Here is a 15161-nt window from a genome sequence, read left to right on the forward strand (position 1 = left end):
AATCAGCACTGTTTAGTTTAATTTTGTTGCATCTGCCAGTTATAATTTCACATTTGTGTGGTAATTTGCCTTATTTTGGTCTCCTCCAACAAGGCCAGGAACCAATGCCCAACACCCAACAATGTAAGCACAAGGCAGGTGCTTGACTGTTTTTGAATATGTTATGCAACAATGCACAACCATACCCTAGTTTGAACCTATTCCTTTAACTGCTATCTCTCAGCTTCCCCCAATGTGCTTACAACAGCAGTCTATGCTATGAAGGATGGCTTTATCCAGGCCCAGCGCTTTCCCTTCAAACAGCGAGATGGCAGTCTTTCTTGACATCAGAGCGGTGAGGGCCTCCTCAGAGTCATTGCCAGCCATCAGACAGTCTCCCTGGGAGGATCCCAAATCCACCTCCTGGGAATGGAGTCTTTCTGGAAGATCAGAGGACTGCCCACGAAGATCTCCTTCAAATCCAATGGGTTTGGATGCAGACTTTCGGTCAGCAGTAGCTTTTGCAGACTTTAGATCAATGAAAAGGACAATCAAGTAGATGATATGATTATGACAGAACATTGCCGATGTTCTCCAGCTATACCTCCTACCGCTAGATCAGGGGGACCCCTTGTAGTACAAGTTTCCCCAGCTAGGTGAGTGTTCCAGGAATCCATGTGTATCAGTGTGCCAGCTGGTGTTGTTGTGAGAGGTTGCATTTAGCTTCAGTGGATTTCAAAGACTCTTTCAACACGTCTGTCTGTTTCATGATGGGTGATTTACAAGTGCACCAGCCCACACCGCACTGAGTGTTCAGCAGTATTTGACAAAACACGTCATGGTCCTTGTGCCTCACCCTCCCTATTCACCTGATCTCACCCTGAGCGAGGTCAATTTTGTTTTCTCGATGAAAAAAAATCCTCAAAGCAAAATGTTCTGTTGATGTGGATATGGAAAAAGTGAAACAAAAAATGGCAGAAACACAAACAGGCATCAAAATCGACTAGTTCAGAAACTGTTTTGAGCAGTAGAAAAAAAAAGTCTTGATAGGTAGGTGTATTGAATCAAATGGAGAGTACTTTAAAGGTGATTGAAGTTTAAACACATAAGAATAAATACACAATTTTTTATAAATAAATTCTGGGTTTTTTGCCCCCCTACCCATACACTACTATACACTAAGGCCTGAGGGGGTAACCTTCCCCTGCAAAAACAAAAACAAAAAACCTTAGGCGTGATGCAGAGAAGAAATACACCAGAGTATACAACCACCCACTTGGGAGTGAGGGGTGATGGACAGAAGAGGATGCACTGACAATTTTAAAGGAGTCCCTGGCAGGGAGGGCGGGTCTCAGAACCTTACTATTATGGATTAGAATTTAAAATTGAGATGTCAAGTGTAGACAAAGCTTTTCTTCCCTTGAATTGAGTTTTTAAGTGGAGTCTTTTAGTGGAATTCTTGAGCCAGTGACTGTTAGGAAATTCTCATTTTCAGACCTTTTCTAATCACTTTGTGCCCCTCTTTGGGACAGGGAAGAGGACTAGAAAACACAGCCCTCTTCTCTCCACCATGAGCTGCTGTTTTATTAGCAAGTAATAACCTGCCCTTGCATTAGACTTCCTGTTACTGGGATTAGCATTGGACAAAGAAATCTAGCTTTTTGCCTATGCCACACACCTCTCACATATTATAATTAAATATAGGTGAAATTTTACTAGAAATATTAACTATGGATGAATATTCAAAAGTAATTCCACTAATTTAACCTTTCAATGTGTGGACTGGTATTCTGAGAATTAGATGAATGCCTGCTGAACAAAAAAATCCATCATCCAGATTTCAAATTTAGATTCTATCTAAAGCTCTAAAAACAGTGTCAGCCCTGGCTGGTGTGGTTCAGTGGACTGAGCAATGACCTGCGAACCAAAAGGTCACTGGTTCGATTCCTAGTCAGGGCACATGCCTGGGCTGTGGGCCAGGTCTCCAGTGGGGGTAGGGGGAGCGCACGAGAGGCAACCACAAATTGATGTTTCTCTCCCTCTCTTTCTCCCTCCATTCCCCTCTCTAAAAATAAATAAAATCTTAAAAAAAAAATAAAAACAGTATCAGCTTTAGGATGCTGTCAGATGGCAGTGACTGCAGTGATCTATTAGTTATGGGCAAACTTCTCCTGTGTAGATAAAACTGTCTGCCTGCATACCAGAATCCCCGCAGACCTGTTCTTGCTTGCTCTGTGTCGCCAGCAGGTAATGTTCATCATGAGGATCTTCAGGATCACCCTGGGATCTGTGCTGCAGAGTTGTCATCTTTTGTCCAACGATTCCAAAGGTTGATGGATAAAATAAAGCCATTGGAGCCTGTGCATGGAAGAAAAAGAATGGTCAACCCAAGATACTGTGTCTTGAAAAAACTGACCCATTAAATTTTGTTCTTCCAAAAAGCAAAACTGGCTGATTAGATCCTAAAAGTTAGACTGTATACTGTTCTTTTTTGGAGCAGTAGCATTCTTTCTTTCATGCAGAGAGGCAAGAAAACTCGTTTATCATCTAACTGAAGTGTGATATGACACCAGAGACTCTCAAAGTAAATGCATAGTATGTAGTAACCTACTTTATAATTACCTAATAAGAATGAAACCTCACTCTCTAAATGGCTAATCACATAGTGGCTAATTGCAAAGATGGTCCTCAGATCTGTTCTACTTTGGGTTAGTGAATAATCTACAACCAGTTCACATTCTGACCTCCTGAGGTTTCCAGCAGGTAAATAGTCCCTCAGTCTGAGCCTGGCTGGCTTTCTTTCTACCCATGCAAATATATACCCATGTGTTACCTGGAGTTTTTCATCTCCTAATCGAAACTGGTAAAGCAGGGCAGGGGAATCTGGATGTCGAATCTGAAACTCATGGTCCTGAAGCCCAGAGATGTCCTGATTCCAGGAAAAGATGCTGTCAGTGAATCAGTACAAGTGCATGTAAACTCTTCGAATTACAATTAAGCCTCCCTACCACCTAAACCTCACCTACAAAAAGGCTTGCTACCACACCCACTAAAACTTAAAAGTTCAATGTTAACTTGCTTTCTTTTTAACACTTGTGAAATATCCAGCACCTGCATTTATTGTTTTCTTCATTATTGATAAATACTAATACAATGACCCAAATCATTAAACAAATGCTCTCAATAACTGAGGAATGTTACTTAGTCTTGTATTTTTTAAGTTTTTTTATTCAGAAGTGTGCTACCTGAAAAGGTAAAAAAAAAAAAAAGATCTAAAACAGAGTATAAAAAGGTAGCAACCCACATACGGCAATGATTAAATGGTGACTGTTCACAATACTAAGAAAGTGCTTCAAATGATGCCATTTTATTAAATGCCTGTGCATATGTTTTACCTGCTACTATTCATCACACCTAAAGAGTTACCTTCATCCTTTATCAGGATGATCAGGGGCTACAGAAAGAGATATTTGCTAAACTCTCTTAAAAAAAAAAAGCATTCTTCCAGAGCCACAGCCACAGCCACATCTGCACAGCTTCTACCTCACCTAAAAACTCACACTCCTTAAGGGCTTCAACTTCAAGGCTTTATCAGCTTAGGCTGAAAGGGCAGCATGATACTGTTCAAGTTTTCCTGAAAACAAAAATAGTCCATTTTTATTGGGCTCCCACCTGATCTAAATGACAAAAAGTTTCTTTTAGGTGCTGCAGAAGAAGGCAGTCCATTTTATTTGTTAACTGGCATTCTCTGTAAGGGAATCCGGCTCGCTGCATCAACCAGTAAAAACATCTTGATACATCTGATCCTCCATATGCCAGACAGAGCCTAGAGTTAAGAGAAAAAGCAGATGGGTAATGTCAGTTAAAAAGGTACAAAGAGTGATTCAAAAACTCAGTTAGGCACAGTGAAACAGCAAGATTCAAGAAATGTCTGACAGGAATACATTAAAGAAAGAACGGATGGATGGAAGGCAGAAAGGGAACTCTAGAATAAACCAGTGGTAAGGCACCTTGAAGAAGTCATACTGTCTGCAAAAAATATCCAAGAAACAGAAAACACACTATTAAATCCAGCTCATTTCCAAGTCAGTATGTTTACCATTTGATAGTTGTTTGCCTATGTACATTCTGTGGTATATAAAGGTGACACCATAAGACAAACTTACGGGAGAAATCTGAGGATACTACCCACTAATTGAACATGTCTACAATTTAGAAAGACCACTGTGACATTATTTTAGTGGTTGGAGACCTGAATCCAGTGTTTTCTCCATACCTTGGGAACCACTGGCATCAGACAATGCAAACAACGAGTGAGCCAAAATAACTCATTCTGGGTTATAGAATGCATTGTAACTTGGGATTAACCTTTCTCATGGATTTACTGGGACCTCTTTTAAATTTGTTTCTATACCTTAAGATTCAAACTACCTAATGTAAGGGACATGGAGAATTACAGCATCCTGAAGAAGCCACCCTGGGAGTGCAAAATGCTACATAGAGGCCATGTGTACACTACCTGAGTGTGTTTACCTGTGTTGGGCTTGTCTCTGGAAGGACAAGCAGCGGACCTGCTCCTGACAGTTATTTTATAACTATTCTGGTGACAGACACTTGATCACCATAAAGTTACTCAATGAACACCACGAGTAACTTTATGGTGTTCAACAACTAACTTTTTTTTCCCCTTTTTTACGACAAGAAAAGCAAATACTCGAAATGATAGCTAGCTAGGGAACTCAAATCTGAAAACCTATTTTCTCCTATGCAACTTGCCAAAATCAAGCTTTGTTGTGCATGATCAGTATCTCTAGGCTGGCCCACAGCAAAAGACACAGAGCTAACTTATATGCTTCCTCTGTGGGACCGCACAGCACACTCTAGGACTTCCAGGAACTGCTGATATGAACTTATACTACAGTTCCAAAGAAAAGGGTAAAATCAGTTGTATATAGCCTCACCAAATTTTGTACTTCCATAATCTTCCTGGTGTCTTATGCAAAATTTGAAAATGTAATTCCTGTAAGTAATTTCTTTCTAACTTGCGATGCTTTAAAGTTGAATAAACTGTGAGGGGAGAGGGATGGGGAATGACACCTCCCAAGTCCTTTACCGAGTATTTCGATGGGAGACCCCATCCTCCACACAGCACACACTTGTCTTCTGGTCCCCAACATCTACAATACATGTGCTGCTTAAACCACTTCCAAAAGTGGCACACACAGACTCCTGATGGACCACGATTCCTAAAAAACAAAAGGCAGAGGAGCAATCAGCTGCAGAGCAATAACTCTCCAAAGACAAATAATCAACTAAAGTCTAGGAACCTCTGGGCAGATATTCACACACTGCTGACCCTCTCAAATAAGCATTCCAATAAAGCAGTGAACTGGATTAACTTTGTCAGTAAAAAAGAAAAAATCTCAGACTTCCAACCAAGATGGAGGTGTAGGTAGACACACTGTGCCTCCTCACACAACTAAGATAGGGACAACTACACTTTAGAAACAGAGTAACAACCAGAACTGACAGAAAATTGAACTGTATGGAAGCTGGACAACCAAGGAGTTAAAATAGACACATACATCCAGACTGGCAGGAAGCGCAGGGTCGGGCACCTGGGCAGAGAGGGGTTGAGGCACAAAAAGCAGTGGCACAGGGTACATAAGGCATCCTCGGCAGCCAAGATTGCAGCGGGCGGACCCTGGGTGCGTAGGTGGCATATGGCAGACCGTGGGCGCAGGGTGGCAACCGGCAGACACAGCAAGGCGGCGATTGTGAAGCAAGTCACTGTGCGCAACCCAGGGTCCCAGTGCTGGGAAATAGAGCCTAGAAACACTGATAGAAAACACCCGTGGGGGTTGAGGCACAGGGAGAGGCTTCTAGCCTCACAGGAGAGTTCATTGGAGAGACCCACGTGGTCCTAGAATGTGCACAAGCCCACCCACACAGGAATCAGCACCAGAAGGGCCCAGTTTGCTTGGGGGAAGCAGCAGAATGGACTGAAGTCCGACAGAGAGTGGAGCAAGCGCCATTGTTCCCTCTTGGACGCTGCCCCCACATGCTTCCAGCAACCCAGCAACTGGGTTGTCCCGTCCTAGTGAACACCTAAGGCTCTGCCCCTCATACAAAACACGCAGGACCAAACCAAAAAAAATGGCTCAAACGGAAGAACAGATCAAAGCTCCACAGCAAATACAACTAAGTGACTGAGAGATAGCCAACCTATCAGATGCACAGTTCAAAACACTGGCGGTCAGGATACTCACAGAACTGGTTGAATTTGGTTGCAAACTAGATGAAAAAATGAAGGCTACGCTAAGTGAAATGAAGGAAAATGCACAGGGAACCAATAGTGATGGAAAGAAAACTGGGACTCAAACGATTTGGACCAGAAGGAAGAAAGAAACAACCAAACAGAAAAGAATGAAGAAACAAGAATTCAAAAAAGTGAGGAGAGGCTTAGGAACCTCCAGGACATCTTTAAATGTTCCAACATCCGAATTATAGGGGTACCAGATGGGGAGGAGGAAGAGCAACAAGCGGAAAAGTTATTTGAACAAATAATAAAGGAGAACCCCCCCCCCCCCATCTGGCAAAGGAAATAGACTTCCAGGAAATCCAGGAAGCTCAGAGAGTCCCAAGGAAGTTGGACTCAAGGAGGAACACACCAAGGCACAAATTACATTAGCCAAGATAAAAATGAAGGAGAGAATTTTAGAAACAGCAAGAGATAAGGGGACAGTCTCTTACAAAGGAGTTCCCATCAGACTGTCAGCTGATTTCTCAAAAGAGACCTTGCAGGCAAGAAGGGGCTGGAAAGAAGTATTCCAAGTCATGAAAGGCAAGGACCTACATCCAAGATTGTTCTATCTAGCAAAGCTCTCATTTAGAATGGAAGGGCAGATAAAGTGCTTCTCAGATAAGGTCAAGTTGAAGGAGTTCATCATCACCGAGCCCTCATTATATGAAATGTTAAAGGGACTTATCTAAGGAAAAGAAGATAAAAAACATGTATAGTAAAATGACAGCAAACTCACAATTATTAACAATCATACCTAAAACAAATACAATAACAAACTAAGCAAACAACTAGAATAGGAACAGAACCACAGAAACGGAGATCACATGGAGGGTTAGCAACAGGGGAGTGGGAGGAGGAGAGAAGGGAAAAGGTACGGAGAATAAATAGCATAGATGGTAGGTAGAAAATAGAGGGAGGGCAAGAATAGTATGAGAAATGTAGAAGCTAAAGAACTTATAACACATGGACATGAACTAAAGAGGGGAATGTGGGTGGGAGAGGGTGTGCAGGGTGGAGGGGAATGAAGGGGGGATAATGGGACAACTGTAATAGCATAATCAATAAAATATATTAAAAAAAAGAAAAAATCTCAATTCAAATAGGTTTCACAGGAATATCAGACATACCTGAAAAACCCATCTTCATTAGGATCATATTCACTAATTCTTTCACATGCTGTTTATTATAGATATCAGGAATTAACAAGATGCATCTATAATACTAAGGAGAACAAAGAAAAATCATTAGATGGTTAACATTGAAGTCAGATCAAAATAAATTTCACACCTGTCTTCAGAGATACATCTATAATACTAAGAGAAGAACAAAGAAAAAAAAGAAATGGTTAACACTAAAGTCAGGTCAAAATTTCACACTTTAAAGCAGTAGAAGCAATGGTCAGAGGCCCAAAATAAAAGCTCAAAACTTTCTATCTTTTGGGTTTTATGAGAAAATAGAGAATGTTGACTTTTTTTCTTTGAATCATTTAACACTTGTGAAGTAAAAATAAAACTGTTGTGTCTGAAAAGGCCCATAGAGAAGGCACAAACATGAACATGTGCTGCCTGCAGAGCAGGAGAGACACCAAAAAAAACCCAAACAGGACAAGAAAAAGAGAGAAAGCATTAAAGGAGAATTCAGTGAGGATATCCTTAACACCTAAGGCCGAAAATGCTTCAAGGACCCTATATTATAAACAGCTCAGTAATGTGTACTTTTATTGACCAAGATTCTTATTAAAGATTATCCAAGTAACTGGGAATTTGAGCTTACCTTTAAATCTTTCAATGGAATTTCCAAGTATTTTTGTATTGCATGAGACCATATTACTTCAATATCTGCCAGAACAGCTGTGAGGGAGCCCCCAGGTCCTGGGTGAATATTTAACTGACCTCTTCTAATAGGCCAGTGAATATTGTAACAGTCCAATGGATTAACATACAAAGCCTAGAAAAGATGGGGAGATAAGCGTGTTGTTAAAACTCTTCTCTCAGGGTTTTCTGGATTCAAGCTCAAAACTCCAAGGCTAGAAATTATCAATAACACTTGCTGAACATTCTAAATGATGAGGGTAGAGTATCTAATACTTCAGGAGCCAGTCTGATTATCTGGTCCTCAAAGTAGGATTACAGAATGCTTGGACACTATAATTGGATGGCAAAGTAAATGAATTTTAAAATTAGGATCAGGTTTTCTTCTTCCATTTCATTATAAAGACGTTTCCTACCTCTTCTCCTACCAAAAACTCAGGGTGATGAGATGTGTTTGTCCATTTATTTCCAGAACAATGATCTAAAATTGCAGGTCGTATCTGCTTGTTGTAGGAACGTGCCTGAAACAAAAGTGCATCACATATTCTCTGAATTTACGCAAGGAAAAAAAAGGGGTAAGTATAGTGTGAGTCATCTTTTCTCCTTTCCCTCAGAACCAGATACAGTGGCAAATTTTAATCGCAAAGCCAAGATATTTGGGGAAATACTGACTGACTGGTAACAAAAGGATTCTCTTGCCCTATTGCACAGTCTTGATTTTTCCTGTGATTTTTAACACTTTAGGGCTGTGATTCACAGCCAGTCCAAAATACTGCACTTTACCTAAAGCTGAATACAAAATTTACATCAACTCATAGGAATCCCTAATTGTTATTGCTTTAGCACATTAAAAAACAAATGTGGTAAGAATACCACTTCCCACCAAGGTCCCAGAATTATACACTGAAGACTCTCAAGTAAACTGTAAATTTTATCAACTTGTGGTAAGAAACACCACATGATAAATTATTTGGTTCAGCTAGGCATTTGTGACACTGATTCAGGTACACCATAGGTGGTTATGAATTGTTTTTCTTCCTTTTTAAAGAAAACCCCTTCTTGCATCTGCAAATTAAATAGGCAGAGCCACACGAATGGCATTGTAATGTAATAACTGTGCTGAAAGATTAAATCGGAAGACTTGAGGTTGAACCTGTTCAGGGGACACAGGAATCCGTCTTGTACCATTTGACATCTTTTTAGACCATATCGCTTGATCCACCATTTTAAGACCATTTTGTCTTTGTTCATTACTTTCAGGTTTCTAGGAAAAAAGAATTAAAGATGAGCAGTGCAGAGAACTTAGTGAAAAGGGAAGGCAGTCTGGCAAACTACTAACACGGCAATGGGAAATGCTCCCTTGTCGACAGGTAGTGTTTCCTTAATCTCTACCATATGTATTACTCTTCAGAATTCAAAATGATCTTCTTATTACTTATAAATTTAAGAAGTTATAAAAGAACCCTCACTATAAACCAAGTATTTGAAAAAATCTGTAACTTTGAGTGACTTTGGGTTCACAAAAAAATTTCATAGCACTAATCAGAGCACAGCTGCTTTTACATTTACAAAGTACTTCACAGATGCTCTCATAGGTTTACATCATTTCATGTTTACGATTTTATAACGTTAAGAGTCCTTCATGTGTTGTTTTGCTTAATCGACAAGTATTCAAGTAATTTTGATACTGTAAAAAATATATCCATAAATTTTATGTGAAATGTTATTTTACTTTCTTTCAATAATTTTTCTCTAAAGTAGAATTGTAAGAATTAGAAAATGGAACCTTAAGGCTTACTATCAGAATTACAGAGAATGTGAGTTCCTAAAAACATCCTTGATTTAAAACTTAAAAGTGGATTACAATGTAATATATACATTTGCACTTATCACAAAAAAATTTTCCTGATAATTACCATTTGCAAAATAAGATAAAGTAAATGTTTACTCTACAGAAACACATTTTTTTTTTGGCTTGGCTGGTGTGGCTCAGTGGATTAAGCACTGGCCTGAAAACCAAAGGGTTGTTGGTTCGATTCCCAGTCAGGGCCCATGCTTGGGTTGTACACCAGGTCCCCACTAGGGAGAGCATGAGAGGCAACCACACATTGATGTTTCTCTCCCTCTCTGTCACCCTCCCTTTCCCTCTCTAAAAATAAATAAATAAAATCTTTAAAAAATATTTTTTTGCCTTTACATTATGATTTGACTTAAGATTGCAATAAGTACTTATTGTAGCAATTCAATGTGCTTATGAAGTGAAAATATGAGTTTATTTTAAACTCTAAGTATCTGGAAGAGAAAAAACAAAAGTCAGTTAATAGAGACCAGAATGTATCATTTAAAGTGAGTGATAATTCTTCATTCTGTACCTTCCATAAAAAATCACATTCAAGCCCTGGCTGGCATAGCTCAGTGGATTGAGCGCAGGCTGTGAACCAAAATGTCATAGGTTCGATTCCCAGTCAGGGCACTTGCCTGGGTTGCAGGCCACGGCCCCCAGCAACCGCACATTGATGTTTCTCTCTCTCTCTCCCCCTCCCTTCCCTCTCTAAAAATAAATAAATATTAAAAAAAAGAAATACAAGAGATAAACATTTAAAAAAAATCACATTCATCAATATCCAGTTCACCATGGAGGGTTAAAAAATTTAAATTTACTTTTATTACAATTATTTACTTACAATAAAATTGCTTGTTCTGATGAAAAATGATTATTTGTAACCCTGAATGATGCTATTATTCTATTATTTTTTACATAATTTATTTTTATTTATTTACTTTGAGAGAGAGGGGAAGGGAGGGAGAAAGAGAGGAAGAGAAACATGTGCCTGAGAGAAACATTGATCAGTTGCCTCTTGCAAACCCCCAACTGGGAACCTGGCCTGCAACCCAGGCATATACCCTAACTGAGAATCAAATCGGTGGCCTTTCAGTTCACAGGAATCCATTGAGCTACACCAGCCAGGACAAAAAATATGTATTGCTTTACAGTAAACATTTACTTTATCACCAGCCACTTAAAAACACAAGGCTATGAAGATGTTTATTCAAGTTGATTGCATATACTTGCATGTCTAAGCCTTCCCAAGGAAACAGTCTTGGGATTTCTCTCCAGGTCCTCCATTTCCAACTTACATTTAGTCCCTCCCTTAGGAGCCAGTTGTCCTTGTACAGGGGCTGCCCTTGTTGTTTGTGTCTTCGTGCAATGACATGAGGAATGCTGGCAGGAAGTGTGTCTGTGGCTCGACCAATCCTTAAAGTTGTTGAACCTGGATGTATGACAACTATGAAGTTGCTCTGGATTTGCTGCAAATATAAAACAGGTGTGTGGCTTTAGTAAGTAATATGCAGGTAACAAGTTAAATAACATATAGATAAAGGATAGACTAAGAAATTAGTTTCCTGTAATGGTCATTAGACCCAAAGGTTTCAAAATAATTCAGTAAAGGGAGTTCTTTGAGAAGCATCCAATTACTGGTCTCTACCTGAATACAAACTCACTTTACAGTTTCTTGTTCCCAGGATCTAACTCATAGTACATAGCCCAACAAATATTTGTTTAAATGAAAAGAACCATAACTATTCAATGCAAATTAACCCATTGGGCATTTCTGTGCCAGGCACTGAGAATCCAATGGTAACCAAGAAAAAGTCCCAAAAATCAAAGAACTTTTCATTTACTAGGGAAGACAGTTAAACAAGGAATGAGAGTGTAGGGAATACCATGAGCAGTGGAGTGCTGGGTTTCCAAAATCAGAATCACCTAAAGATAGTTGTAAAAAAAAAATGACCCTAAGCTTTCACTACAAATTCTGCAACTCAGAATCTCTAAAGAGAGCACCTAGGAATCCAGTTTTCAAAAGCTCCCGACGTGATTGGCATGACCACTCAGGTTTAAACCCACTGCCTGAACAGCTAATGGAATATATTAATGTAAAGGTACAATTATTACTTTGCAATACTGGAAAGTAAGGCTTTATACATCAACCACTTTCCAAGTGGGTGCATAAATTATATTTTGGTTACTTTTTTAAAAAGCACTACACTTTACCATTGTTGATTCTGTGTTATTCACCTAATCTGGCAAGAGACTGGGAATGAAAAACCAGAGTTCACAATTCTATCCTCCTAAGTCAGAAAACTTTGCTGCACTTCACAATTCATTCTTGGGAGGTGATGAACAGGGACTGACAAAGTAGTGCAAATCAGGACAGTGGTTGACTGCAAACTTTACTTTGAGATGATAATTGTTTTAGAACCGAAATTCTCAAGAGGGCAGAATATAATCTGAATCACTTGGGGAACCTTTACCGTGTAAACTTGTTGAGGGACCCACAGTTTCAGTAGGGAGGGGGGAAGGAAAAAGGGACTTACAATCCCTTTGACAACAGGATCCCTTTGTTAAGAACCACCATGCCAGCCTGACTCCTTAGCTAGCACCTATTCTGTCCTGTGCTTGAAGCTACAGTTGGGTCTTATTGGCATGTTTTCATTCAAAATACTTCTGTACTTGAACAACAGATAAAGTCCAGACCTCCAAGAGCGAGGTCCTGCCTACTTCTCTAGCCTTACTCTAGAACCACTTCTTTTTCGGTCAGTACATCCCACATGCCATTTTCTGGATATTATGGTTTAAGATGAGATACAGTTTAACAGTACAGGTGCCACAGAGGCCACGGAAAACCAAAGAGTGTTATACAACTGACTGAAGTTAAGGAAATGTTGCTATAGTGATTAAGGACCCAGGCTCTGGATTCACACACCTGGCTTCAAATTCAGACTGTGCCACTTTCTTGTTCTGGATGAAGTTCCTACCTCATAGAATAACTGTGAAGATTAAACAAGTTAATGAGCAATCACAAGCTCAGAGTGTGGCTAGGTCTTCCAAAGTTCTCTACTGCCTTCAGAACTGGCTTATATGACCTTCATCATATGGCCCCTGCTAAGATCTCCAGTGGTATTTGTTGCTCCCTTACTCCCTCCATTCCATACATCCTGATCTCCAACACTTCACGCCCTCTTAGCCTAGTTCTCTTCCATGCTATGCTCTCCCTCCCTGAGGTTTCCCATCCCCCTACCTAATTTTTAATCCTCCTTCAGATCTCAGTCCAGATGTCACCTCCTCTGAAAAAACCATCCCAGGCCATTGGGGCTGGAGGAGGTACCCGCTGTTGTGTGCCCAACACTTCCTTTTGGTCCTCTCCACTAGTGGATCCCACACCGTGCTCTGATACCAATGGCCCCACCCCCAGCACTCCTCCCAGCCTCACCCTCTGGGTGGGAGAATCCTAGAAGGTGGGAACCAGTAAACCCTCACAGGCCATTCAGTCTGCCCCCTTAACTACTTAAGTGGAGAAACTGACCCCTGTGCAACAGTAATAACCACCCAAGGGCTTACCATGTGTCAGGAACGTGGTATGTACTTTACAGCTGCCTGGCCAGTTGGGCATATACTTAACACATCTACCAGGAACCTACCTCAGAGATGTCCAACAAGAAATTCTGAGCATTTAAACACCTCCTGATTTCCGCTGTGAATTTTACATTACCTTTGTCCATTTTCCTATGGGAATGCTGGTATTTTCTTCACTGAGTGTTGATAATATTACATATAAAGGCCCTTTGCCCGCCATGTACTGTAAATAATTTTTCTGGTATGACTTAATCTTGTCGTTTTTGAAACACACGGATCCAATGTCTATTTAGACAAATGTCTACTCTTCATTCCCCTACCTGAGATTTCCTTAACAAAGAAAAGGCACGAACCTCTAACTACGCCTTACCAAATAACCGCAGATACTCTCAGTGAGCCAGGCCGGTGCTAAACTCTACATGCCACCACTAAAACCTCACCCGTTTGAGAGATGGGTAACAGCCCAGTCCTCGTTTCAAAGCCGGGGGAGCTGGGGCTCCAACAGAGGCTGGAGGAGGACGGGGGCGGGGACACGCAGTTCTCACCCAGCTTGCAACAACGCAGGAGGAAATGAGCAACCCCTACACAACCCAAGACCAAGGGCGCCCGAAGCCTTCTGTGGGCTTCGACCTCCTCCTCAGACCGGAATGCGGAGGTCCGAGGCCAGGGTGCAGGGCCCTCGCCAAGCCCCACTCGAGCCTGACCCATAGCACTAACCTCCTGCAGCGACTCGGGCACCAGGGCAGGTACGATGGGCCGCTTCACGCCGCGCTGCTCCTTTTCCTTCTCCCCGCCCTTCTCCTTCCCATTCTCCGCGTCTCCCTTCTCCGCCTGGGTCATCGTGGCTGCAAAACCCCAGGAACCTCTTCCCTCCACCGGCACCACACACTCCGGCAACAGAAGGTCCGCAACGCAGGCGCGGTCTCCCTGCTGGCTGCCCACAGTCAAGATGGCCGACAGTCTTGCCAGAGAACTCCGGAAACAGAGGGGTGGAGCCTTCCGCTGGGGGTGGGGTTTCAGGGGAAGCGGGAGTGTGGGGATTAAGTGGATCGTGCTGCGATCGGTTTTGGCCACAGCAGGCCAGCAACATCAGGTACTTAATTTTTGTTTTGAGCGTTTTGATGGACCCGCCAATAACCAGCATCTCATTTCATTGTCACACCTGTCTCTCCTGGATTCCCAGACACCTTACATACATTAGTTCTCTTATTTCACTGGTCCTGCTCAGTCCAGCCTGATGTTAGGGTTCTCTGGTGCTAGGTCTCCTATTTACACACTTTTTGGGTGACTTTACTCAGTTTCATAGCTTTAAAGGTAACTCACAAATACATACTTCTAGCGCGGACTTCTCCCTTAGATCCAGATTGATATATGTGGTATCTCCCCATGGATGTTAACACGGCATTGCAAATATGTCCAAATTGTAGTTCCTGATGAACCCCCACTTTTGTGATTTCAGTAAATGTTATGTTGATACCATCCCCATACTTATAAATGGATATAAAGATGCTTTTATCTCAACACTTTGGTTTCAAAGCCTGTTAAACACTGGAAGTAGAATTATGTGTATTATTCATTCTGAAAATAAATATTTCAGTGCTTCTTACATGCTGTTGTTACAGGGTGCAGCCAAGACGGGGGCCCCAAATAG

General features: G+C 41.2%; 1 protein-coding gene across 2 annotated transcripts in view; it reads right to left on the reverse strand.

The window, feature by feature from the left end:
* ACTR8 (actin related protein 8) overlaps positions 1 to 14478 on the reverse strand; it is a 17130-nt gene extending 2652 nt beyond the window's left edge. Inside the window, exons 1-11 of one of the 2 annotated variants that reach the window (XM_028518391.2) lie at positions 14228 to 14478; positions 11233 to 11403; positions 9248 to 9358; positions 8511 to 8615; positions 8057 to 8230; positions 7411 to 7504; positions 5093 to 5225; positions 3652 to 3805; positions 2813 to 2908; positions 2197 to 2337; positions 243 to 507 (exon numbers count right to left, since the gene is read on the reverse strand). In XM_028518391.2, coding sequence (XP_028374192.1) covers positions 243 to 507; positions 2197 to 2337; positions 2813 to 2908; positions 3652 to 3805; positions 5093 to 5225; positions 7411 to 7504; positions 8057 to 8230; positions 8511 to 8615; positions 9248 to 9358; positions 11233 to 11403; positions 14228 to 14350 — 1567 coding nt within the window. In that variant the 5' untranslated portion in view covers positions 14351 to 14478. The remainder of the gene's footprint in view (positions 1 to 242; positions 508 to 2196; positions 2338 to 2812; positions 2909 to 3651; positions 3806 to 5092; positions 5226 to 7410; positions 7505 to 8056; positions 8231 to 8510; positions 8616 to 9247; positions 9359 to 11232; positions 11404 to 14227) is intronic. The other variant, XM_036030912.1, reaches the window with a different exon arrangement.
* Positions 14479 to 15161: the final 683 nt, after the last annotated feature.

Source organism: Phyllostomus discolor, chromosome 7 (genome assembly GCF_004126475.2).
Source record: "Phyllostomus discolor isolate MPI-MPIP mPhyDis1 chromosome 7, mPhyDis1.pri.v3, whole genome shotgun sequence".
In the NCBI taxonomy this organism is placed as follows: Eukaryota; Metazoa; Chordata; class Mammalia; order Chiroptera; family Phyllostomidae; genus Phyllostomus; species Phyllostomus discolor.